At 45.2% G+C, this 27,944-nt stretch overlaps 2 protein-coding genes across 2 annotated transcripts; both read left to right on the plus strand.

Annotated features, from left to right (window-relative positions):
• The first annotated feature begins 121 nt into the window (after positions 1-121).
• LOC134393609 (keratin, type II cytoskeletal 8-like) lies at positions 122-15,144 on the plus strand. Its single transcript, XM_063118667.1, has 9 exons — positions 122-400; positions 6,531-6,739; positions 8,084-8,144; positions 8,669-8,764; positions 9,695-9,859; positions 11,888-12,013; positions 12,987-13,207; positions 13,745-13,794; positions 14,984-15,144. The coding sequence occupies exons 1-9, from the start codon at positions 122-124 to the stop codon at positions 15,142-15,144; spliced, it is 1,368 nt and encodes a 455-aa protein (XP_062974737.1).
• A 5,498-nt stretch (positions 15,145-20,642) lies between these two features.
• On the plus strand, positions 20,643-27,695 carry GPBAR1 (G protein-coupled bile acid receptor 1). The gene is made up of 2 exons (XM_063118328.1): positions 20,643-20,755; positions 26,644-27,695. Exon 2 carries the CDS (start codon positions 26,670-26,672, stop codon positions 27,693-27,695), a length of 1,026 nt encoding a protein of 341 aa, XP_062974398.1. The 5' UTR covers positions 20,643-20,755; positions 26,644-26,669.
• Positions 27,696-27,944: the final 249 nt, after the last annotated feature.

Genomic DNA, 27,944 nt, shown 5'->3' on the forward strand with positions numbered 1-27,944 from the left:
GCGTGCGAGGGGGCGGGCGCTCTGAATCTCCCCCGCCGGTATTAAGCCCGGGCGACGCGCCCGAGCGCCTGTTTCCTCCTCCCTCCCTCGGCTTTGGAGATCGTCAGGCGCTCCTCGCACCATGAGCATCAGTTACCATCGCCCGGCGCCCAGCCTGAGCTTCAGCAGCCGCTCGCACGGCTCCCTCCCTGCTCGAAGCTCTTTGTACCGGGCCAGCCCGGGGAGCTTCCAGCCTGGGCTCTTCCGAGGATCCAGCGGCTCTTCCCTTTCTGCCTCGCCCGCTTTCCTGCTCTCCTCGCTGCCCAGTTTGGAGATCGACCCGAAGCTGCACCAGCTCCGCACCGAGGAAAAGGAGCAGATTAAGGGGCTCAACAACCAGTTCGCCTCCTTCATCGACAAGGTGCAGCCTCGGATGCGCGTGTGCGTGTAGTGGAGGCTGGTGGCTCTGGTTTCTGTAGGACTGTGAATGCACTCTGGGTTTCAGTCAGAACCAGCCAGAACCCCAAGGTCCTGAACCTATTTTGGGGATAGGGTTCTGCGCTTTGAATAGCTCCTTTAGAGTTCTAGCTGGTTCTGACTAAAACCCAGAATGGATTCACAGCCCCACTGGAATCAAAGCCCCACTATGTGTATGAGAGGGAGGGAGGAAGAGAAAATACACTTGTGTAGCCTGCGTCTACGCCTATGCCAGCCTTGCCTAACTTGGTGCCCTCCAGATGTGATGGGACTACAGATCTCATCATCCCCAGACAGCATGGCCAATGGGAATGATGGAACGTGTTATCCAAAACATCTGCAGAGCACCAGTTTGAGGTAGGGTGGTGTAGGCAATGCTTGTGCGGATAATCCTAAGAGAAGGAATCATTTGTAAAAGTTTGAGACAAAGTAGCTTCATGTTTTTGCAGTCATGGATCTTTATTTTAAACACCTGTGTTGTTGTTTTTAATTAGTAGTATTGCTACATCTGTGCAAGGCACAGTTTTGATAGGTTATTGATAATAGTTTTTGTTAATAATTTTTTATTGATAATCATTTCTATTGTTGCAGCAGAGTGGCAGGTGAAGTTCAGAACACACAGTGTCTTTCACACTGTTCCCCAATGCATATACTATTTAGAGGCAAATTATTTCTATTAAAATCTCTCTCTCTCTCTCTCTCTGCTAGTTATTATAAAAGGGGGGAAGCAACAATCAAGTAAAAGCAGCAGAGGCTAAAACCCACAATAATAACAATGCAAACCTATATTGGGACAACTTTAATTAGGCCAACCAAAATGTCACAAAAGCATGTGCAAACTTTCAAGTTCTCCAAAACAGTTCATCTAGCTGGATCAGGGGTGGGGAACCTCTTCCAGAACACTTGAGAACTACAAACTCAATCACAGCTTTTAAAACTCAGCTAAAAACTTTTCTGTTCCCTATAGCTTTTAAATATTGAGTTTGTTCTGACTCTATACTGTTTAGCTTCACCCTACCCAGTGCCTGTTTACACTTCCCTGTGCCTGTTTGCATTCTCTTTCCCTCCTTATTGTTTACTACAACTTTATTAGATTGTAAGCCTATGCGGCAGGGTCTTGCTATTTACTGTGTAATCTGTACAGCACCATGTACATTGATGGTGCTATATAAATAAATAAATAATAATAATAATAATAATAATAATAATAATAATAATAATAATAATCTTTCACCCCAAGGGCCAAATTGAATTTTGGAGAACTCTGGGGCTGTATTCCAGTGGCTGGTAGAGCTGGAGGTGAATGGCATGGAGTCAAGGGGGACGGGGGAAGAGGGGACAAAATGTTTTTTAAAAAACCTGGATATTTTAGCTTAAAGCTCTTACTGCCTTAGGAGAGGCATTTCAACCATTTAGAATGGAAGAAAAATGCAGAAAAGCCACAGCATGATTAGCGTTTGGAAATAAGGTACATGGTCAGGGGAAGGGGGGGATAGTCCTCAGGGGAACCCAGGGGGCCAACTTTGGATCATGAGCCTGAGGTTCCCCACCACTGGGCTAGATAACAATTAAGTGTGGCGGAGAGAAAAAGCTGGCTGATATTGACACAATTGTGTCTGTTTTTAGTCATGGCCTTAAGGTGGAACGTGGGAGGAGGTAGCAGACAGTCAAACTGTGTTTTATCAGATGAAGAAACATACAATGTTTGATCCCCTTCTGAAATTATTTAAAATCCAGCTGCCACCTGAATCTTTTCCCATTCTTAGGCAAAATACACAGGTTCCTTGATAGGTGGAAAGCAGAAGCAGAGAGAAACTAAATAGTTTTAAGATTAATAAACCAAGAGATAATTTTAGGTGGTAGGATGGGTAAATAAATGTCAATTGAAGCCAAATTAAGTAGCTTACCTAGTAATTGGAGGGAAGAGCTGTGGATCACTGGTAGAGCACCTGCTTTGCATGCAAAAGGTCCCAGGTTCAATTCTTGGCATCTCTGGGCAGGGCTGGAAAAACTCCTGCCTGAAACCATGAATTGTTGCTGCCATCCAGTGTAAACACTACTGTGTAAGACAGACCAATGGTCTGATTTTGTAAAAGGGTTCCCCCTCCCCAATGTTCCTAAGGCCTGTTTCTCAGATCTACCACAAAAGGTAGATTCCAGGAATTGGATCTGGGAGATTCTGTGTGGACAAATGGTGCTCTGCTTATATATAGGGAATGGAGATAGATGCATACTCAAACTCACTTAACACTGACTAGTTCTCACTAACATGATTGTCATATTCACAATCAAGATCAAGATGGATAAAGTCTCTAGATGGATTTTTCCACCCTTTCAGTATAAGTTCATGGAAGAAGTAGGTACTTGGGATATTAAGCTACCTGATGTTCATGGCTGTGAATACAAGAACATCATGTTGGATCAGACAAAATGTCTTAAGAAATCTGTTCACACAGTGGCCAACCAACTGCCTATGTAAAGCCCACAAGTAGGACATGATCACAGTAGCACCCTCCCACCCATGTTCCCCTTCAACTGGTGAAGTACATAGATATACTGCCTCTGATACTGGAGGTAGCATGTAACCATTATGTCTAGGGAACTCTGATGGCCATGTTCTCCATGAATTTCACTAACATCCCCCCCCTTAAAACCATACAAATTGGTGGCAATCGCATCATCTCATGGCAGCAAATTCCATAGTTTAGCTATTAGCAGTCCCAAATTATAAAGGGATGGGTATATGTGAAAGGTTTCTCCAATTTTCCAAAATCAAGATGGGGAGTGGATTTTGTAATCTTAATCACACTTTTCAATCTCCCAGTGACTTGGGGAATGGTTGTAAAGTAATTGTTTACTTAAATGAAAGCTTGAGCTCTTTATTTATCCTGAGACCAGGAAGTAAAACAAGATCTGATGTAATTGTGAATTTTAAACTGTGAGTGTGCAGGTACTAAGATAAAAGTGGATCTCAACAGGAGTACACTAAAGTTCTCAAAGGAGTCTCCACATATGCACTTTATAAATTAATTGTTTAAATCCAATATGAATTCTCCCCCACAAAAATGTTCAGTATTTAGTACACAATAATGGAGGGAAAAGAAAATGTTCCTTTACATAACAAGATTGAGAAGAGCTATGCTGGATCATACCATCTCATTCAGAATTCTGTTCACACAGTGGCTGACCAGGAATGGATTCCTTCCGATACAAAAAAAAATTAAAAAAATGCTTTATTTATTAAACAAACCAACAAAACACTTCATTTTGAAAATGTACACCAATTTTTTAAAAAGTGAATTTAAAAGTGGCTGCAAGTTGGCAGTTGTATCATAAACAATGCAGCGCCAACTTGCAGCCATTACAGGATTAATAGGGCATATAGACACCCCCTTGGATTATAAAGCTTTACTTAAACAGGTGGACTACTGTGTGTTCAAACACACCTCATTAGAAGAAAACTCAAAACTAGGGCTGTGCTCTGCTTTGCATCGGAGTGTAGAAGCAATAGCGAGGCGGCCTGATTCGCCTCCGACAAAGGTGAAGACAAAGTGGGTCGGGGGGGCTGCGGATCGAGGCGAAGAGGATCGAGACTAAGCAGATCCTTCGCTTCGATCTGGAGCTCCAAAAAAAAAGGTAAGTAGGGGGCTTAACTGACGCTGCCACAGTCCGTGCGGCAACGGCGGCAGAGCCAGGTAAGGGGGCGGAGGGAGGGGGGCTTATCTGCCTCTGTCATGGTCCAGCAGCAGCTTCAACTGAGGCTCAAATCGGAAGACCAGGCTGCAACTGGCTTGAGCCTCAGCCTCAGGTGAAGCCGCTGCCGGAACGCGACAGACTCAGGTAAGACCCTGTCCCCTTACCTTGCTCCGCCGCCATCGCACGGACTGTGGTGGCGGTGCTAGTGCCAGTTAAGGCCCCCTCCCTCCTCCCCCTTACCTGCATCTGTCGCAATGCAGGTAAGGGAGAGGAGGGAGGGGGTCTTACCTGGCGCCGCTGTGGAGCTCCGATTCAGAGCCGGAGCTCCGCAGCAGAGTGGCCCATAGGCGGATTGACGTGGAGCGGGCCAGATCCGGGATTTGATGATCGGGTGCGGAGCGGATTGAGGGGGAGCGGATCAGGGGGGTCCATGCACAGCCCTACTCAAAACACCTCCCTCTGTATGGAGTTACTGAACATGCTCATCTCCTATGTGCAAGAGTCCTTTAATGGGGGAGTGTTCAAACATGTGCGACCCTTCTCCCCCTGCAGGAGTGCAGTCCAGGAAAAAGCTTTACCATTATTTCAGGTAATGTAGGATTTCCACACCAGTGAGGGATGCTTTATATGAAACATCATTCCTACAGGGAAGTGAAAGCTGTAAATGCTGCATGTGTTTAACATGAATAATTGTGTAGAAGAGGGAATCTTTTATCCCTGTATAACGAGTTTGCCAGCATTCCCTGTTCTGCCTAACAATTACAAATGCAGAAGCCCTGTCTTCTTTGTTACTGATTATCCTACACACATGATGCACTTCTGTTGGGAACTTGCAGCCATTTGCTTCCCCGCCATTGTGGTCTGCATAGCAATGGCCGTATCTGAGGGTTTGTCGTCTAGTCTTTACATTGGATTAACACAAAACCCCACCATGCAAATCAGCTCTCCGATGTTTTAGGCTACCACTCCAATCATCCCTCAGCCAACCATGCTGATTGTGGATTATGGGGGTTGTAATCCAGCACATCTGGAAGGCACCTGGTTAGGAAGGACTGATATAATTAATTCAGCATTTTTCTAAGGTATAAAGCAGCTTTCCTAAACTGCTTCAGGGACAGCCCTAAGCATGGTTTGTGAAACAACCCCTTTGGGTGGGTGTGGACACCCTACAACTAATCTCCTGGTTTTTGAGATCTTGGCTATGGCCAATGGATTGTATATTTCAGTTAAAGTATAAGTGATGCAAGACAGTTGAATGATGGCCCCAAACCCACTTCTGCTTAAAAGTGCAGAATTAAATAAAGAGGTTTTATGCCCCTCTTGCATCAAATGCTAAAGCTCCAGCTTTCAGTAAAAGGCTTGACTGAAGAATACTCCACACACTCTCCTTTGATCTAAAATCTTGGTTCAGAAGAGGTGGGAGAAGTATATTGATCTCCGCACCAACCAAGTGTCCTAGGGTTGGATCCAGATTTAGTCAAACATGGAGTAGACCCACTGAAAACAATAGGACTTGTTAGTCATGACCAACTTGTCCCTTTGTTTTCACTGGGTTTACTCTTAAGTGTGATGGAATCTGGATCCAATCCCTGAAAAGTTTCCTGCTTCCAAGTGAGAGACTAGGGGCAAGGACTGCACCCAGGGGAAGAGCTCCATAAAACCCAATCACAGATTGAATGAGAGAGAGAGCCGGGGTGGGTGGGGGAATGCGAGAATCCATTCTCAAGTGTTTCGACAACCACAAACCACCTGGCAAGATAAACATTATGAATTAGGGTTAGAACACAGATGGTATTCTATCAATCCTTTTTATGCACCTGTGACCACAAGGCCAGCCTTACCATGACTAATGTTCATTTCAAATTATGGCAAATGCCAGGTGAGTCACCACTTTCTTCTCTTGAGGCATCTCCTCCTTTTGACATCATTAAGAAAATGAACTACACACCTGAATGGAGCAGTTGGGGCCATACCAGAGGATGGGGGCTGTATGTTGCCCCCCCCCCACTGTACTAGACAAAAGGAAGTCAACAGAAGTCAAATTCAGTTGCTTTAAATAGTAGCTGGAGGGGATGAACCCTCAGAGAATTTTCTCTATGTTCATCTGTCACAAACAAGAGCAAAAGCTGAAAAGCCATGTTATCCAGAACAAAGAGGGAGTCATTACTATGGTCATCTTGCAGCTGATGTCTTTGCTCCTGCTCTGAAAAATGTCCCAGAGCTGCATCCCTCTTCCACTAACAACACTGCCAAAAGGCCACCGGAAAGCATTCAAACAGGATGGGATCCTGCGGCCTGAACAAAGCTTCCTAGGACCTCCTCCTTGCCTTAGTTTCCCCCTTTTTTATCATTTATCTTGTTCTTCTCCACCCTCCAAGGTGCGTAAGCTTGAGCAGCAGAATAAAGTGCTGGAGACACAGCTGAAGCTTCTGAAGGGCAAAGACCAGTACAAATCCAACGTGGGGCAGATTGTGGCAGCCCACAGCCAGCCCCTTAAGCAGCAAATTGATGCCCTGAATCAGGACAAGATGAAGTTGCAAAATGAGCTGGACCACACCCAGGCGCTTCTGGAGGAACTGAAGAACAGGTGAGTTTCTGGAGGGGGAATTAGATGAGACAGTGCGAGATCTATTATCACATCTCTCTCTCTCTCTTTTCTGAGTGGTGGGAGGGAGGAATCAGATCAGGGCTGTGGCTCTGGACGAGGGGAGATTTCTCCCATATGATTTTCCTGATCGAAATTGCCCACCCCCAATGCTGCTGAGGGGCTCCTTTATACATGAGAAGCTACAAATACTCCAAGAGCATATGAAATGGTTGTATGAACCTCTTCACAGCAGAAAAGAAGCATTTGTGGCATTTATGAAGCTTGCCTCCTCTTTAAAAACTGCATCTTACAGGCAGAGACACAACTGCAGTCACCATCAAGAGATCATTGTGTGACTTGCTCAGAGCCCCCTGCCAACTGAAGAAGAGGCCATTCTTAGGGGAGAAAAAGTAGGGGGAGCCTTAATGAAATTGACTCACCCCCATCTCCTGACCCATCCCATTTTAGCAGGATCATAGCCTCATAGCCTTCTAAAAACAGAAGCAAAGGGGTTAACATCACAAAAGATAGGGGACGAGTCTTATCTTGCTCCCTTGCAATTCAAGTACTGCTGTCTAACCATAAAACCATTCATAAGATTTAAGAACTAGGGTTATTTCCCAGGCCAGTATCTAGCTGTGGTTCAGCCATGCATTAGATGGTGAAAGAGTTCAGTGGGAATATGAGGATGAAGCACTTGGATGCTATGGCAGCCAAGGACATAGGTCAGCATACACCAACCTCCAGATATTTTGCCCTTCAACTCCCATCAGCCCAGCCAGCAGGGCCAATGGTCAGGAATGCTGGGAATTGTAGTCCAAAACATTTGGAGGCCATCAGGTTAGGGAAATCTTCCTTAAGTGGTTCCTCTAAATACTCAAAGTCATAATATCCTTTGTGGCCATCCTAAGCCCTTCAGTTGGAGCCAAAGGTGTATGTAGTACCTCTTACTCCTATCTTACCTTAGCTGATTTCTGATACTCCATGGTGTAGCCACTAAATGACTGTCAACAATTTCTAGGCCCCTCCTAATGGATTTTTTTTAATATTTACTTTTTAAAAAATTGATGTAAGAAAGTAGTACTGCCATATATGGACGCTTATGGGCATCATACCTGGTGGTGTGGAGCTTCCAAGTGGAGAAGTTATGTGCACAACAAACCAGAAAATAACAAGCAGATGCTGCAGACATTGTGAAGGCTGGAGAAGCCTGGGAAGAAGGCGGTTGGATAAATGGTACATAGACAGTGGGTCTCATTACCCTATTTGCCGATCAGGCTATTATTTGTAAGGTGTTCCCCCATTGCACCTTACAGACAGCATCTCCTCTCTCTAACCTTGTAGGTATGAAGATGAAATCAACCGGCGTAACCAACTGGAAAATGAATTTGTGGTGACCAAGAAGGTGGGTCTTGGAGGTGAAAAGAGTGTTACCTAAAAGAATTGGTGGGGCATAGAGTTCCTGCAATGACCAGTCCAAAGTTGTCTTTCTCTCCCCTGCAACTTCCCGGTAGTCTATTGATCAGACATTCCTCCTGCTGGAGCAGAAGTTCAAGCTGCCTCCAGCCATCATTTGCTTCTCCATCTTCATATCTCTTACTTCCCATATTTACATTTCTCCTTTTCCATCTAACACAACTGCTGACTAGACATAAATCTGAATTATTCTCGGTTTCAATGGGGAATAGGAGAGGAACATAGCTCAGTGGTTCTGAAAGAGGTTCTATGGCCCTAGGCTACTGAGATTCAATGCACCATCTTATGCATGTTTAGACAGAATGGCTGGCTGGAGAATGCTGGGAGTTGTAGGACTTTTTTCTGTCTGAACATGCATGGGATTGTGCCCTCAAGCAAGGTGGCAGACATTGCATGGGGAATCCCATTCTGGCCCCAGCACAGAGTCCACTGACCGCTTCTCTCCCATGACAGGACCTGGATGACATCTACTTGCAGAAAGTGGACGTTGAATCGAAGCTGGAGGGCATCTGCAATGAACTCAAATACCTCAAGCAACTCTTTGAAGAGGTGGGTGCCAGGTGGGGCAAAAGGGATGGGGGTGTTTGCCACGACACAGGCTCTGAACACCAAGCCTGGCTGCAGCGACTCCCTGCTCAAGCCAAGCACCACCGCTTGATACGCCTGAGGCAAGGGACAAAAACCACCTTCCTCCAAACTATGTGGAGAAAGGGGTTTAAATGGAGAAGGATTTCAATAATAAAATAATGTGCTGTGAGTTATATGTGCTGAGGGGAATTATTGACAGAGTGGGTGTTAAATGTGTAAACTTCAGATGATAAATGCCAAACAGACACGTAGGATTTTTGTGGTAGTTAAAAACAAAATAATTAAAAATTATTTTTAAAAGTTCACAAGCTTTGTTTTAAACATTTAAAAACCTTTTTTTTTAACCTTTCATCCAATCCTTTCACTCATTCACATACGCGCGTTCCTTTCTCTCACACAATCACTCTTGAGCTTTCTTTATTATCTATATTGATTAATATACATCAACTATGTGCACACCACACTCCAAAGACACCACTCTCTACACTGAACCTTAAATTTCCCAGAACTTAAGTACTCTAAGCACAGAGAGCTAAAGCACAGAGAGCTAAAAACTCTAAGAGTACCTAACAAGTCCCCCACAATCCCCTCAGTCATTCCCTTATATATCACTCCTCCCCTCTCCTCAGACATTCTAACTCTACCCACTCAGGCCAACATTAAAAACCACAGACTTACAAATTGCAGACATACATTTGGGAACTGACTTGTGGGGTGTAACGCCATAGTGTTTGCTACAGACGGTGCTAGGAGTGAGTGGGGGAGCAGGAAGGGATTTTTGATTCCTCATTTGTATTTCTGTCAGGTCCTGCTCCGTTATCATGTTTCTCAACTGAACTAGCCTGTAGATCCAACTTCACTTACAACTATTCTTTCCACACTCCCATCCAGGAGATCCGAGAGCTGCAATCTCAGATCCAAAATACAATGGTCACTGTGGAGATGGACAACAACCGGGACTTGGAGATGAAGCACATCATTGATGAGGTGAAGGAGCAGTATCAAGCTATGGCTGCCAAAAGCCGGGATGAGGCTGAACAATGGTACAAGAACAAGGTGAGAGGGGTGCATTTCTATCACCCCGCCTTCATCTCATGGCAGCGCATTCCATGAGTGTGTCAGTGCGGGTGCACATACATATGCAAGCATAGGTGCATGCTTGAACACTGGTGTCAGGTCCCCTGTTTTGCTCCCTTTCTGATGACCGACTCTGGGATACAAAACTGAAAAATCTAACCTGCTAACATTAACAGGAACAAGACTGAAATATGCAGTTTCCTTTCAAGTCCAAATAAACAAGACAATCAGATCCTGGAAATAAAGGAAAGGAATTCAGTGGGCTCTAGAAAAGTCTATACAGGATTAGCAAGGCCACTGAAAAGCAGAAAAGTATAGAGATCTATTTGGGCAAAGCTGCTCTAATACCCTGGTAAAGTTGGGCCAACTTCTAGAATTTCAGAGGCAAAGCTATCCTCCCAATAGCAGTTTGAGAGCCAGACGTGAATACTGCAGTACAATCTGAGCCCGGCATTGCCTAGCTGTAAAATGCTCATGGTGATGAACTGCCTGCACTCAAGCATGGCTGAACCATATGGCTCAGATTCAAAGGTATCTTGTTCCAGCAGAAAAGGAAATTCTGCCTCTGGAAAGCAGGCTCTACCAATTCTACTAATTCCTTTCTTCTGCGATGCACCCCATGCTCCATCCTAAGCCATTCCAGGGGGTCCCTTGGCCCTCAGAAGCAGCTTTTAGGGTGGCACAGGGGGATGTAGTGGCGAGAAGGAGCCAGGAAAAACATGTGCAGGAGTGGAGTTCTGCTTGCTCTCCTTTGGATTCATCACTATACACAGGCATAAACAGCAAAGATGTAATTTTTAAATGTGAAAGATCTATATGTCTGATTCTTAAACCTTTAAATCAAATTATTAACATGTCTTCTTACAAAACAAAACAATGTGTTCAGACTTTAGAAAAGTTTCTAAATTTTATGGATTAATACGTGTACCCAAAACTCCACAGATATAGAAGTAATGGTACAATCCTACACATATCTACTCAAAAATAAATACTACTAAAAAAAATACTGGAGAGCCAGTGTGATGTAGTGGCTAGAGTGTTGGACTGGGAAATGGGAGATCCAGGTTCTAGTTCCCACTTGGTGATGAAAACTCACTGGGTGACTTTGGGCCAGTCACTCTGCCCAACCTACCTCACAGGGCTGTTGTTGTTAGGATTAAATGGAGAGAAGAAGGATTATGTATGCCACCTTGGGTTCCTTAAGGAGGAGGAAAGGCAGGATATAAATTAAATAAAGAAAGAAATACTAAAGAGCACAGGTAAACGGGTTACAGTATTGCAACCTTACAGGAGGAACTCTGCAATATTCTATGGCCCCTGGAATGCTCTCCCAGGGACTATAGGATTGCTGTAGAAGTTTTGGCCTACAGCTCCCAAGACCCCTCCCCACTGGCTATACTGGCTAGGGCTGATGGAAGTTGTAGGCCATTTATTACATAATAATGTCAATAGCTCTGAAAAAAATTAATAATATATCTTCAAAATATCAATCTGTCAATACTAATATGGCTATTCCACTATATATTTCATAATACGCTCTTGGTGTCATTAGCTTTCTCCCTACCATCACAGAACCTAACCAGTTGTGGAAGCTTGACATGTGCTTGACATCTCAGTTTCTTGTTAACTACACCTCTAAACAAGAGCTTCTTTACAATTTTTAAAGACAATAGATAGGGTACCCCTAATGTGAAAGCTATATATTTTCCACATTTTAATTAAAATTTGAGAGGCCCTGGGGGCCAGATATGGCTGGTGGGCCTGTCCTAATGGGTCTGACAACATCACAACTGAAACCTTTTCCAAAGGGCTAGCCATGTTAACCTGCTACAGCAAAAACAACCACCTCTATTATGGCCTTGGTTTTTGTGGACACTGTCCAATTCATCAGATGCGTCTTACACTGGTATTCTTTGTGATGGTGCTTGCATCTTGTACCGCTGTTGTATGGTAAGCTGGTGACACCATTGACTGCAAGGTCTCCTGATTCTCTTCCTGACCTTCCAGTTCGATGACATGGCAAGGCAGACCCAGAAGCACCATGAGGAGCTGAAAGGTGTCAAGGGGCAAATTGCTGAGATGAACCGCTATGCCCAGCGTGTTAATGGGGAGATCGAGGCCTTGAAAAACCAGGTGAGCTACCTGTGTCTAGACAGACAAAAAAGTCTTCTCGAAAATATTGGTGAAAGCTGGAAGTGTCTAATAATGGGGGGGATACTGTACTATGGCTGGGCAACCTGGGGCCTTCAGCCTAATTTCAAAAGCCCTATGTGTCTGAGCACTTCAGACCTCTAACAAGAACAATCTGCTTCTTCCCAGGCATTTTGCTCAGTAGGAAGGAAGAGGAGAGGAAAGGAGGAGGGAGGAAGAGAGAAAAGGGGTGGCAGAAAGAGAAAGGGAGGTGACCCACCCACTTTTGGCTCTGGCCCTGCTGGCTTTGACACTGCTCATCACTAACATGTGGCCCCTGACAGATTACCCACAAGGAAATGCTGTCCTTAGCAGAAAAAAGTTGCCCACCCCTGTGCTAAATAGTCAGCATGGACCCATAACTCACTCTGCGTACTCCCTTTTTGGTCATAGTTCACAAGTAGCTTCTAGTCTCACTCGCCTGGTTTTAATTTATATTCTAAAAGAAGTGTATCACCTGCAGGAGGCAGAGAAAGAGGTATTTGTGGAGACAGGCTGCCAAAACTATCTCCACTCCATATAGACCACTAGATGGAACCTGAGGCCTAGAAGGCCTTCAGCTCTTTCCAAAACACTGCCTTCTCTTCAGGGGTATTTAGCAGCTTCCTAAATAGGAAGAGCTGAAGGAATCATGTCCCAAAACTGAGGAGTAGGGGGCAGACCCATTTTCTTCAAACCTTCCCCAAACTCTTCCATTCAAAATGGCAGTTGGGGAAAAGGAAAGAGCAGCTACAGGCATATTGGAGCCACTCTGTAGCTCAAAAACAGCCAGGGTCTTTCCCATCACGCTTCAGCACAAGGTAGGCCTTTGCCCCAGCTGCCTCCTATTAGCTGCTATGTTCTGTCCACATGGCTTCCCTCCAGGATGAGGGTGACAAAAGTGCTCAGCTCACAGCTTCTCTCTCCTTCTGCCCAGCGAGCCAATCTGGAGAATGCTGTAGCATTGGCTGAAGAGCAAGGGGAGCAGGCTGTGCAAAGTGCCAAGGGCAGCATCCAAGACTTGGAAGAAGCACTGAAACGGGCCAAGCATGAAATGGCCAACAAGGTGCGAGAATATCAAGAACTGATGAACATCAAACTGGCCCTCGATATGGAAATCGCCACCTACAGGAAGCTGCTGGAAGGAGAAGAAAACCGGTAAGCAAGGTTCTAAACCTGTTTGACCTCGCCATGCATTGGTTCTGGGGTTTTTGTGAATTAGTTGCTCTGTGCCTAGCCAACAAGAATAGGAGCAGGCAATCAGTTGCCCCAACCCCCACTCAATGTCTGGGACTGCAACTCCCATAATCCCCAACTATTGGCCTGTCTGGCTGTGCCTGATGAGAATTGTAGTCTAAAATATCTGGAGGGCACCAGGTTTGCATAGTCCTGATCTAGGGAAACTGGGAAGGGCAATTACTTGGGGGGGGGGGGCATGACCCTCCTATATTATCACATTTCGGGCTGCAATTTATATGAATAGAACAAGTGCAAAAGAGACAAGAAAAGGCACCTGAATTTGAAAGAGTGGTTTGCAGGTAGTTGGAAGTGTGAGATCTCAGGAGGGTATTGAACTCTGAAAGGGGCTTTGAAACTCTGGCTATATCAAGTTAATGGGTGAGCCACTGCTTTGAATTCATCTATACACACACATACACGTATTCCAAACTCTACATGATGCTTTTCTCTTCTCAGGATGGTTGGTCAGACTCCAAGTCATCAGTTCAGTGCAATTGACAAACTGGGTGAGTCTATTTCTTGCTTTGATTGGTGCACAGGGCTCTGTCTGTTATAAAACCCAGTTACACTGGAAAATCCATCAACCTCTGAAACCTCCTCTTCTGGACATTTCTGGTAACATTCTTTCCACAGTGGTTCCCTCTGAGCCTTCCTCCATTTCCTGGGTCTCTTCGCCATGCATCTCAGCATATCCCGAGAAGAGCAAAAACAAATTGTCTCCCCCAAATTTTCCTCAGACTTCTCCTTTGCTAATCACACATACCTGCATTTATTTATTTTTAGAAAATATTTATTTCATGTCCGTTACCTATATTAGATGCTCAAAGACATTTGATTTAAATATTTGATAACAGGCAACCAACAACTGATTACAGCATTTGATCCTTCAACATGCAATGGTGTTTAGCACTTTATAGTACTGATTAGCACTCAACAGTACTGATAAATGCTGTATAATGGTATGTCGGTGTACATTAAGGGGATGTTTTCCATCATGCACATCTGCCATGGCACCCCTGCATATTGCAGAAGAATTCAGTTCTTGCTAGTGCCCTTTGCTGCTTCTTTCTTTCTACATGGAACTGTCTAAGTCCCAGAACTGGCACAAGAGTGCTAAACCCATGCCCAAGATTACATTCCACATAATTCTCCATTGCAAAGTTGCTGCAAAATGGCAGTCCTTTTCAACCAATTCTCCTCCTCCTTCTGTTTCTCTCTCTCCCCCACCCCCCGGGTAAGTGCACATTTCTCTGCACTGTCCTTTAGAAATGACATGTGAAGAGCAGTATACATTCTAGACCAGCCTTCCCAATGCTGTCTGGGAATGATGGGAGTTGCAGTCCAACACATCTGGAGCGCTCCAGCCTGCTCTAGACCTTTTTGTGGATGTTTGTGATTAATACCTTTGTTCCATCGAAGTGTCTCTGTTTGTGTAAAACGTCTCCCTATCAGATCTGGTGCTCTTGTGTTTGGGCTCTAGAAAATTCATCTAAATCACTTGCTTGGTGCAAATAGCCAGTTAGTCTCCTGGCTCCTGGCTAATAACTATCTCCTGCTTAACTTGGATGGATTTCTTAGTCCCCTCCTCTTCTTTCTTGAATCACTTTGGGGAGCCAATCAGAAGGCCTCTTCCTTAAAGCCATCCTTCTCTGATTTCTTGACCCAGATTTCTAAACCCATCCATTGCTTATGCAGCTGGGCTCCTGACACAGGAGATGGCGCTACCCTCCTACAACGGGGCCGCCCGGACTTCCTTCACCAGCCACAGCTCGCTGAAGAGGCCGCTGCTGATCAAAACCATTGAGACCAAGGATGGGAAGGTCCTTTCTGAGGCCAGTCACTTCTCGGAGAAGTAGCTGTAACAGAACAAGCCAAAGGGCCAATCAGGCTTGGAGGCCTAAAAATAAATGATTGTTTTAAAAAAAGCACCTCTAACCCAGGTTGAGCTACTTTGTCGGTCTTTGCTTTCTTTCCTGCCCATCTGTGGTATCTGCTCTCCAAGCCATCACAGATGGCTCAGCATCAGCCATTGCTGGTAGGGTACTGTGGGTGGTGCATTCCTTTAAACATTTCATATCGGAACTTCCAGACATTTTGTCCCCAGTGCCATTTCCTTGCATAAGTTCTAACAACAGCTCCACACAATCAGTTCTTGATCTCCTGGTGCTGTCTTCTTTTCATGCCCGTGCGTCATAGGTTTATTCTTTGCTTGCATGGAAGCGGGAGGTTCTGATCTCCACAGATAACATGTACAAAGAACAGTGCCAAGCATGCCAAATTCATAGACTGGAGGGGAATGGAGATTTCAAGTTAAAGATGGGATTTGTGCCTTATGGAGGGGACCTGGAGCATTTACGATGAAGGGGCTGAAGGGAACAAATGTCCAGCTAGCTGTGTCAGTGTTCGTTCTGCTGCAGCCCAAATAACAGCATATATAAAATCCAAGTTCCATGCTAGAGGACATTGGTTCTGTCTCTTTACCATGCTCTAGGGCAGCCTTTCTCAACCTTGGGTCGCCAGATTTTGTTGGACTGTAACTCACACCATCTTTGATCATTGGCCATGCTGGCTGAGGATGATGGGAATTGTCTAAGAACATTTGGGGTCCCAAGCTTGGGAAAAGCTGTGTGACAAATGGTATACCTGTACTTCCAGCCCTGAAAGGGAAGGCAGGCTCAAGGACACCCTTTCTCTATATACATCCGAGGTAGACCACCACCACTCACATGATTAACAGCTCCTACATCCTCGATTTGTGGGAATCCAGGCTTTTACTTTTGTGGAGAAAGACAGACAATTCCCACCTTTATGGAGAAAGATGGGAATTGGAAGCCAAAGCATCTGGAGGGCCATGAGTTGTCCACCCTTGCTTTAGGTGATTCTTATCTTTACCTATTTAACATAAGGTTCAGTCATGGCAGAAGGGAAGCTGGTATCAAGTAGATTACTATGTTCCAGTCCAGCAAGGATGGGCAATTCTTTGTATTAGAAAGTAGCTCTCCTGGGCAAGATTTTTTGGCCAGTGTCAACACCAGTCTTCATTCCCAAACTAGAAGTTAAAGGCATTTCTATATTACACACTTACATTAATTTTACACCAAGTTTTAAAGTGTCATGGCTTCCTCCAAAGAATCCTGGGAACTAGTCTGCTGTGTGGGAAGGAGTACTCAGAATTCTGCTACACATCCTTAAATCCCCTCACAGAACTACAAATCCTTGAGTACCTTGGAGGGAGAATGGCTGTTAAACTCTTTTGAGCCTTTGGTCTTCATCCGCTCTTCCCCAACCTGAAACCCTCCAGAGGTTTCAACTCCCATCCACCCCAGCCAACTTGGTCGATGGTGATGAACACTGGAGTTGTTGCCCACAATATGGAGGGCACCTGTTCAGGACAGGCTGCCTTAGTCTGTATGGTGGTGGGGAAGGAGAGAGGCTAAAAAAGCTATGATGATTTAGAAGACTAACCCTGGTTCACTCTGGAAGACCGTCTATGAAAGCCGAGGCCATGGTAAATTAATCTGCCCCTAAGGCAGGGGTGAGCAACTTGTGGCCCTCCAGATGTTTTTGCATACAATTCCCATCAGTCTTAACTAGCAGAGCCAATGGGGAGGAATGATGGGAGTTGTAGGCCAAAACATCATGAGGGACACATGTTACCCATCCCTTCTCTAAGGTGACTTCTTTGCCATGCAAAGCTTCCTAGCCTTTTCACTACATAAGAAGAGCCCTGCTGGATCAGACCAAGGATCTATCTAGTCCAGCACTCTGTTCACACAGTGGCCAACCAGCTGTCGACCGGGAACCCATGAGAAAAACATAAGTGCAACAAAACTCTACTACCTATGTTCCCCAGCAACTGGTGTATATAGGCTTACCGCCCCTGCTACTAGAGGTAGCATATAGCCATCTGGACTAATAGCCATTGATAGTCTTCTCCTCCAAGAATTTATCCAGATCCTTTTTAAAGTCATTCAAATTGGTGGCCATCACTACAAGCATCTCTACATTAATGGAAATTGTGTTGTTTACCCAGGGCTTTCCTGCTTCCTGATTCTTTGGCGTGATTGTTATGAGCTGCATTACATGGGAGATGAGGGGTAACAAGGTGTTTGAATTGAATACTTCCCCTCCATTCAGTTCCACTGAGTTATATTGAGGCAGCACCATCTAGTGGCGGAAGATCCTGCTGCTTCCCAGCTATTACCACTTTTAAAATGGTTTTCTTTTTATCCTGGGATTTCTACAGGATTCCACAGGAAACATCCCGGTTGTTGACGATGTCATGAAATCAACCCGAAAACACCCATGAGTGGCCAATCATGAGCATGTAATAAATCACTCATTTAAAGGGGACCTACATCTTGTGACAGTGAATGCCATAGTTTAACCATGTGCTGTGTGAAGAAATGCTTCATTTTATCTGTCCTGAATCTCCCAGAACTTAAGTCCTGAGATCCATAGAAATTGGCAGAACAAACTGGGGGACAGGGCAGGTTGATTTTCCTTGTAAAAGCAATCTTGACAGGGAGGGGGGGAACTGAGAGTCTGCAAAATATGCGCCACATATTTTTTATACAGGACATTTTACAGCCAGAAGAACTCTTTCTTGGATACTGAACAAAACAAAATTCCTGTCTTGTCCGGGCCGTTCCTGAACATCTGGTATCATTAGCGGTCCCCTCCCCCAGTCCCAAGTCATGTCAGGAAGGAGCTAGCCCAACCCTTTGGGTCTCTTTAAGAAACAAAAGTCATTGTTTGACCATACAAGGCAAACTGGTGCTTTTCAAGAAGGGAGTGTGGCATTACTTAAGCCTCTGAGAGAAGGAGGCAGATGTCCATTGGGTGAACAGCAGAATGTAAGCCTCCATTTTGAAAGCTCACATACATTTAAGAAGGAGGAAGCCTGTTGTTGAAAAGATTAAAAACCTGGATTGGCCTTCCCCCCTCTTTTCAAGGGAAAAGCATTGCTACTCTTATATTCTGAAGAGCATCTAGCATAGCATTTGGAATCACACAAATGTAGTACCCTTATCAAGTCACACACACACAGCAACTCCAGCAGTAGGGACACAATTCAAAGCTCTTGGTACACAAATTTGCAACCCTCCATTTTTTCTAGAGGAAGGACGGATGGAAAATTGCTCTCATACCTTTATCTAGGAGTGGAGACCCTCAGCCCAGGGATTCTAATTTGGCCCTTCAGGTTTCCCAGATGGCCATGCTTCTTTCCTCTGGCACCACACCCCTTCCCCCTGCCTTTTTTAAATACTCAAAGTGCCTCTACTAAGGCTTAGAGCTTCTTAGATTAAAGGGAAATCACTTTTGCTTGCCTGGGCTTTGCTTCCTGCTTCTCTTCCACAATTGCAATGAGCTGAATTACATGGGAGGAGAGGGGCGACCACCTGGTCTGTAATTGAAAACTTCTCCTGCTCATATACTTGAATGGGACAGTGCCCTCTAGTGGGTGTTTTGTAGCACAACTTCGGCTGCACACGGTAAGAAATCCCAAGATATTTCAGAAGGATTGGGCTATCCAAGGGTTTTTTTGTTTTTAAAAATGGAATAACCAGGGGAAGGAGCGGAGACATGCAGGAGGTTCACGTCATCAAAATGACCTGCAAACTTCCGCGAGTGGCCAGTCACCAGCCTGCTATAAATTGCTCATTTAAAGAAGCCCTTAGCCAATGTCAGAAAGAGCTTTAAGCTAAAACATTCTGGTGTTTTTAGCCCTGCCCCCTTTTGCCTTTAGCCCTGCCCAGCAGTGGGATGCACACACACACCCAAGAGCTTCTCCAACATGGAATACAGATCTTGGGTGATTTTTTTTTTAATTAACAAGGAAAATGTTTTTCATAAGGAAAGTCGTTTTAGGCAGGGAAAATAAAAAATAAAAAATCTGATTTTTTTAAGCAATTGCTTTTGTTCTCAGCATTTTTGGTTTCTTTTTCACCTTGTCAACATCCATCTCTGACCAACTCAGAACCATTTATTTTGGAAGCAGTTTGGAAACACTTCTCCCACTGCCATTTTTATTTTTATACTTCCATCAGTAGGGTGTTTTTTTGCCTAGATTCCCCAACAGCAGATTGCAAACACTGAATCGTATTCAAGGCCAGTATAATCAATAAATAAAAACTATAAAAATGTTTAAGATACAGCAATAGCAAAAACCTGGAGGAGGACTACAGTCGTAAAAGGCCAGCTGGGGTGGCACAGAGCAGGGAGGAAACACACAAAACATTTTCACATGCACTGAATGGACACTTTATTTATTTACTTACTTACTGAAATGCCTAAGGGAGTGATCCTACAGCCCCTAGGCTTTTGGAGCCATAGGATAGTGGGGATTCCCTGCTCTGAGGTCAGAGATAGTGACAGACATCTGACCCCTCTCCCCCTGCTCCCTCATCCATCTCATAAGGGCACAAGCCACAATAGATTCTATGCACTGTCGAGATATTAAAAGATCAGACGTTTTCTGACTGAAGTTTCACAATTAGACAAGATATAAAAGGAAAAAGGAATAGGGAAGGAAGACGAAAGCAAGTGCTGGAGCAGCTGCTCCTGTATTGGCCAATGGAAGAGGCCCAGTTGTTCTCTCACTTGCCATGATGCCCTGCCTGGGCAGCAGGGGGTGCAGCCTTTCAGTGGCCCTTCGTCCCCTGCCAGGTGGCAAAAGCCGAGGTATGCCTGCCTTCCATTCTGCAAAGAAACTGGCAGTTGGAGCAGAATGACTCCAAGGAGAAGTCAGACTTCTTGAGATAAGCAGAAGGAATAATTCAGGAAGATCTGTTAGGACTGGCCAGAGAACTATAGTACAAGATATATCTAGTAACACAGTCTAGCCCTCATTTCTCTTCTATCCAGAAATTCTATGGCATTGACCATGCGACTCAGTTAGCTAGGCCTGTAAGGTGCCAAGAGACTCTTTGTTGCTTTTGCTGCAACAGACCAATGCAGCGACTCCTCTGGAAATAATTTCCCTAGATTGTGCTTTTTCACAGGCAAGAGCTGAATTCCCCCGTGCTAACAAAGGCCCTTCCATCTCTCAGCACCTTGGCCTCCGGCAGCGCTACATCTTCTGGCACAGCCCAGGGCCACTAGGAGGCAGCTGAGCTCCTGAGGACACAGAGCTCAACTGGGCTGGACTTGGCAGCAGCTCAACAGGGGCGAGACTGTACTGCACAGGCGAGGAGGGAGACCGTCAGGGTGGTTTGACAGCCGCCTCAGCAGTCTTCCACTCCTCAGCCAGGACACTCTTTTTTTGCTGCCTGCCTGCTCGATACCTTCTGGGGTGGGTCAAGGAGATGGTGCTGTGCCACAGCAGCTGAAGATGGGCCAGCCGTTGCTCCAGGGTGGCATCCCAGAGGAGTCTGACAGGTGCTTGTTCTCACCACATCTTTGGCTGCCATGGGGAATGGTGTCCACAGGAGCTCTGCCTAGGGGTGGATGAAAAACTCACACAAGGTTAGTTCGTGCCTGTCTGGTTCCTGGATCTTTAATTCTGATGGGGAGGAAGGGAAGGAAGCTGTATTAGTCAGCTGAGTCCATTCACACAAGCATGTGAAGCAAAGCCCCCAGGAAACCCATCCTGGAGAGACTTACAGCACAATCCTATTCACACCTACTTACGATAATTTCCACTGAGTTCAATGGAGCTTAGTCCCAGGTAAGTGGGTAAAGGGTTGCATTAACTTTTAACTATTGGTGAAACAACATTCTTTCGCTATGAAAGATACAAACAGTTATCAAAGACAACTGTTGTGGAATTCTACAACACATTAGCCATCCTTCCAAGTTCCAAGGTTTCCTAGGCAGACACCCCATGGCTTCGTAGAGAGAAGCGCTCAGGCCTGGGACTGAGAAGGACAGTATAGGTAAGTCCTATACACACTTACCTGGGAATAAGTTCCATTGAACTTACTTCTGAGTAGGCATGTTTAGGTTTGCACTACATTCCTATATTTATGTGTGTTGTGTTTAAAAACACTTTTGCCACCCATTTGCTTTCACACTCAGAGGACTTTTGAAAACTTTATTTTGCTGCATTAAGAGCAAATGAGGTGTCTGACTGCTCACTATAACAAATATCTAGCGGTTCAGAAAGTTTGGTCGTTCAGAAATAGAATTTTCTCACGGTTCTAAGGCCATTTCACGCAGATACTGGTGGTGGTGAGACATGACAATACAATTCTCATCCCACCCCACGTGTCCGTTGCTGCTCAAAGAACCAAAAGCTCTGCACATTTCCATATATGTAGATACTTTTCTGTTCTCAGAGTACCAGAAGGACCAGGCGCACACACTTCCCTAGAAATAAAACATCCCTATATAATATACTCGTCCCAGATTTATAGAATTGTGCAAAATTTATGTGCATGTCTGGTGCCTTTTACTGAAACTTCATTGTTCTTTCTTTCTCCATCTATTGATGGGGACACAAACACCTGTAATTAAGCAAATGCAATTTTATGTAACATTGCCAGCACTATGTTTTGGAGGACCCTTGGGCAAGACACCCTGAGTGAAAGCTCTGTCCAATGAGCATTTTATTGCACGCTCGTTACTGGGCACTCACGGAGTTTGCTCAGGTCCCTCACATGACATCATCTGCCTCCCACGTGCCTTCTGGCCTTCCTTGTGCAACAACAAAAAACCCTCATTAAGTCTGATGTATTTTTAAACTCGGAAGTTGCTGCTCCCTCCTGCTGTGTGCAGGAGAAGCAGCACCATTAGAACGGTGGACACAATGGGCCTCGTGGTCGTTGTGTACTTCCTCTTTTGAAAAGAGGAAGTAACTGGTGATGGAGCTCTGAGTCTACATTCTTACTGCCATTGTCTCCACCTGCCATTGCTCCTCATTCTCTTTCACATCATTGCTACCACTTGCTTGTTTGGCAGGCAGAGAGCCAGTGAGCAAGCGGGCCATGGTGTCTTCTGCTGCTCCTTCTCCCCACTACTGTTGTCAAGGCCAGAGTGAGAGGCAGGGGAAGAAGCAGGCTGCAATGGTGAAGAAGGGGAGTAACTCCAGGGGGCTCTTGCCAGTGGGACCCTGCTGGCATGTGGACCCTTGGCAGGTACCCAGAGATAGCTACCCTTGACGCTGGCCCTGGTTACACAAGAACTTAAAATATCTCACTTATCAGCTTTAAAGATATCCCAAGCAAGCAAGCCAAAAATAAATAAATTACATATTGAAAGCGTTGTAAGGTCTTCAATCCATTGCATTATAGGAGGTGAGCAGTTATCCTTCCAATTTTGTAATATCAGTCTTTTAGCTGTCAATAGAGTACAGAAGATCCACTTGCGATGACCATGTCCAGGAAGCATGTATATAATTTAAAAGGAAATGTACATCAGTAAATATGAAAGTGTATTTCAATACAAAGTGTATCCATATAATAACCTCCCCCCCAAAAGAGGCAACTATTGGACATTGCCAAATGATATGGTTAAAATAAGCATTAGCTCTGTTACACCAACAATTAGCCAACTTACACAACTCTGTTTTAACAGCACGAGAGGTCTAACCCTGCAGAGAGGCTGTCACTGAAGAGGAGGATTTTTTTTTACTTTTCTCATACTGATTGCCCTAGAAGCATCTCCACCAATGAGCTCTGCTCTTCTTGTGTTCCATTATGTTTTTGACCAAGGTTACAGGGCCTCTCAATAGGGACGGCTTCTGCTGGCAATTATGTCACTATAATCACTTAATTGACTTCTGTTATACACAGCCAGATGGTAAGAGTCTCCCTCTAAGTGCCTGATGCCTCGTCTTTATGAGCTTATTAACATAGCATTCCTGCTCCTTGTTGTAGCAGCTGTTGTCTGTAGAGTAGCTGCAACCAGGGGTGATGCTGTGCGCATATGCCTCCACCCCTCCCTCCAGTTTCATGAGATTCTTCCTTCTTCATTGTTTTCTAGCAATTGCTGGCCATCAACTGACCTATTGCTGCACTGTTCAGGGTGCTTCAGGCAGGACAGCTTGTAGCAGGATCTACCAGGGCCAGTTTAAGAAGTTTTACAGACTGAAGCGAAGGACCGTAGCTCCATGTACCAAAGCCATGTGACTTGGCAGTGTCCTACACCAGAAGTGAGGGCAGCAGAGTAGCTTTGGGCAGAGGTGGGCATCAAGTACTCGCTGGTGTTTTTTGCAGCCTCCAATTGCTGGGGAACATGGGCAGGAGGGTGCAATTGCATCGTGTCCTGCTTCTGGGTCCCTGGTCGACAGCCAGTTGGCCACTGTGTGAACAGAGTGCTGTGCTAGATGGACCCTCGATCTCATCCAGCATGGCTCTTCTTATGTTCTTAGTGCACTACCAATACAGCTGCCACCAAATTTGCTGTAGTAATGATTTTTTAAAAAAATTGGCAATTTTTCTGTAAAAAAGAACGCATGCAGGGTGTGGGGACCTTTTTTAACAGAAAATTGCCTCACTTTTTTCTGCTAGTGCCCCATCCAAATTTCAGCTGCAGATTTGGCAGTGCCGTTGCAGTGGGGAACAAGGATACAGCCCCTGGTGAGGCCAGGGCAGGCAGGAGTAAGGCCAGGGCCGGCCCTAGGATAAATAGTGCCCTACGCAAGGCCCTGTCCCCCAGTCAACTTTGCCGGTCCACCCAGAGGATATATGGGGCCTGGTGCAGATGCGCTATCCATCGAGAATGACATTGCTCCAAACCTTGATCTCTCAGCTGCTGTGCTAGAGTTTGCACAAGCCAAAGTTCGAAAAGCCACCTTGTGAGCCGTGGCAGTGCGCTATGCAACACAGCAGAAAGATCACAGCTTTTATTTAGAATGTTTCCGTTTTGTTTTGTAGCAGTTCCTATCTTTTGGTAAGCATTCTTTATTCTAGAATATCTATTGTTTTATCTTTAAACATAATAAACATTATTTAAAAAATTAAAAACTTATCCAGCTGACCTCTTACAACTTACGTTTTTATTTTCCTATTAGTTATATAGTGCTTATTTATTGTGTTTTCAGTAGTTGAAGTGCTAAGTGCTCAGTAACCTTGCCTCAAAGTAAAGCTGTGTTCTACTGATTTTTACTCTAGCACAAATGACATCAAAGTGGAAACGGAAAAACAAACAAAGCTAATTGAAGGAAGGTCATTTTTGTAGTTAGTACCCAAACAACCTGTAGAAGCTTTGTGTGTGTGGGGAGTTACAGAGACTTGCTTCTTGACACCTTAGCTCACTGCCAACAGTACATTCAAATAACACAGCCACTGAGCTCTGCTTGGTGCCCCCCTCAGCTCAGAGCCCTGGGAGATCACCCAGCTTGTCCACCCATAAGACTGGCCCTGGGTATGGCCCCATGTGATTTAAAGGGGGACCCTCAAAAGTTCACCTCCATTGGTGCAGTTAAAGCCACATGCACCCCCCAGCATCTGCCATCAGCAGCCTCACTTTGCCTAATGATAGGGCCGGCCCTGCTACCTATCCAAAGGTGCTGTGCAGCTATTCCATCTTCTCCTCCTTAGCGGATTTTCTCCAGTTAGAAAAAGGATGGAAGAAGCAGTGGGGAAACACAAGCCGTTTATGAGAAGCAGATCATGTCAAGATCCCCTGTGAAATTCCGTGACTGAGGCAGGGCAATGGTATGTTAAAAGTCTCATCTGGAAACTCTCAGAGTTCAGAAAAGACTTCATCTCCCAAGACAAAAAATAATAGTTCTAACTTTGGGGGTTTCCCGATCTTGTCTAGAAACTCTCCATGCATTTCCCAATGCCCTGACCCCAAAAGTCACTTGGGAGCAGCTGGACATGTGGAAGGACAGCAAAGGCCAAATGGGCCATGAAGTTCATAACAGACCTCAGGGGGCCGGAAGGACAGAGTGAATGAAGTCATGGCATCTTACTCATTTCCTAACATAACATAGGAAAAGCCTAGCAGATCAGATAAGGGTCATGACAGTGCTTTTGGCCTCTTTGTAAAGATTGCTCAGATATCACAAGCTTGCAGAGTCAGATAGTGAAGTTTATACAAACCTCTTCTTACTAGGCAGCCTGACCCGATATGTGACTTCTAGCAGGATTTGAAAATTGCACTGGTCTCAGAACAACTTCACTAGCTTCCAGTTCATTTCTAAGCACAATTCAAGGTGCTGTTTTTGATGTACATGGCCCTAAAGGGGTGGGAAACCCACAGCCCTTCAGATGTTCTTGGACTACAGGTCCCATCATACATGACCATGCTGGCCAAGGATGATGGGAGTTGGAGTCCAACATCTGGAGGGTCACAAATTCCCAAATCCTGCCCTAAATGGTTTGGGGCCAAGATACCTGAAGGGCCAGTTCCTACCATATCAATCTGTTCATAATTTGCTCTCATTAGCAGAAGCTCCATTATATGTTAAAGGAGATACAGATCAACCCAGCACTTCCGAATCTATTTCTTTTCGCCTCTTTCAACAGACCCAGGATTCCATTCTGGAGCTTCTAAGGTTGCAATCCAATACACACCTGCGAGTAAATAAATGGAGCTTACTTCTGAAGAGACATAAAAAAGACTGCACTGTAAGAGACCTGTGAAAGTTACAGTATGTGATTATGATGATGTTTGGAATGGGGATTTGCAATACTGTCCATCTTCCATTATGAGAAGCTATGATAAAAGTATATACTGGAAATTATCACTGACTTCAGAGGTTGTTGTTGTTTTTAAACATTTGATGAATTTTACCATAAACACATCGCTGGTTTTCAGCAGTTAGGACAATCAATGTCACACTAGTGGAAATCTGCTAGCACAATGGGACTTTCTTCATAGGAAGCTGCCTCTTACTGAATCAAACCATCGATCCATCTAGCCCAGTATTGTCCACACTGACTGGCAGCTGCTCTCCAGGGTTCCAGGCAGGATTCTTTCCTAGCCCTACCTGCAGAAGCCAGGGATTTAACTGGGAGCTTTGCCTCTTCCTTCCTCTCCCCCCCCCCTGCAACACCCCAAAATCTGTTTGTTTCCCAGCCCTCCAGAGCAGATTTTGAGGGCTTGCGGGGGACTGTGGGTGGGGATCACCCGCTCCTGGTTTTATCAGTGGAAAAACACAATGGGATTCAACTCATATTTATTTATGGAGTAAATTTTAATTTCTGGGTTATGGAGTATTTATCCTTTTGACAACTGTATATATATTTTTAGATTATAATAAGATGTGTTGTTCTGCCCCATTGTGATTACTCTGGTTTGATTTTGGAATAATTCCTCAGCAACAATAAATACTACAAATGTCAGTGAAATCTTTACACCCACTGCAGCCACAGTTGTTGGGAGCAGAAATGTAATGGCTGAGCCAACATCCCCTTGGTTTTGTTGCACCACAAGGCTGAATACTATTTTCTCGTTTCCTTTAGGAAGCCCATTGCAGAAAGCCCAAAGGATGGGGGAATCCTTGCAAGATAAACAATTAGGGAACGAGTCAGAACAGGTGCTCCCCATCCGCTGGTTCTCTCAGCCTCTATCAGTCTTCATCATTTTGGCCAACATCTTCATCATCATTGGGATCCTCTTCAACCGCAAGCTCCACGGTACCACCAACTGGTTCTTCTTGAGCCTACTGTTTGCTGATCTTCTGGCTGGGGCAGCTCTTCCATTTATTCCTGAGCTCCCCTTTCAGAAGGAGCTAAGCAACCTCCTTTGCTTCTTCAGCTACGTGGTGCCCAACTTTCTTTTCCTCTCTTTTTTAGCCAACCTGTTGGTGATGCATTATGCCAAGTATGTGTGTATCATCCACCCACTGCACTACCATAATTCCTGGGTGCATCGCCAGGCTGGTCTTTACATAGTCCTAGCCTGGGCCACTCCATTGATCTTTGCTTCCCTGCCCCTGGCTTGGTACCGGTGGGAGTCCAGAGTGAACTGTTCCTTCAGAGTTGTCTTCCCCATGCCTTACCTCTATCTAGAGACCTATGGGCTTCTCATTCCTATCATCCTTGCCATGGCGTTCATGTGCATCCGGATGCTGTGTGTCGCCCAAAGGCAGCTGAAGAACATCACAAAACTCCTTCATTCTGTGAATCAAGGCCAGGCCCCTTCAGAACTGGAGCAACAACTGGAACTGAGGCATGCCAAGAGTATCGCCAGCGTGTCCCTCATCTTCCTGGTCTGCTGGGTGCCGTACATCACTTGCTTGAATATCTCACTGGTGTCTATACACAGTAGCATCAAACCCCTCGTTCTCGCTATTGTCACCTGCATAGGCACTGGCAGTGCAGCTGCAGTACCCATCATCCTCAGTCTTATCAACCACCAGTACACACAATTTTGGAGAGACACGGCAACCAACGTCTGCAGACGCTGCTGCAAAGGACAGGCGTGCAAACAAGGGCAAGCTGAACCAAAAACGGATCTGCCCCATGGAAATCTTCACACCATAGAGGGAGACCCACATGGCGCTCCAGCCTGAGGCTTTTCCAGTACAGAGTCATCAAAATGTGACAAGCAGCAAGCAGAGCCAGGACACAAAACTGGATATCAGGGGGTTAATGCAGACCCTTGAAAGGGAGTGTGATAATAATAAGTCACTTCCTTCCTATATACCCATAGGTCTTTCAGGGGCTGCATTCTAGTGGTGGGAGGAGCTAAAGGGAAAGGGGGTGGGGGCAAAATACCAGCACATTTTACCCTAAAACTCTTACTGCCATTAATCAAGCTT

The sequence above is a fragment of the Elgaria multicarinata genome, chromosome 2 (genome assembly GCF_023053635.1).
Source record: "Elgaria multicarinata webbii isolate HBS135686 ecotype San Diego chromosome 2, rElgMul1.1.pri, whole genome shotgun sequence".
In the NCBI taxonomy this organism is placed as follows: domain Eukaryota; kingdom Metazoa; phylum Chordata; class Lepidosauria; order Squamata; family Anguidae; genus Elgaria; species Elgaria multicarinata.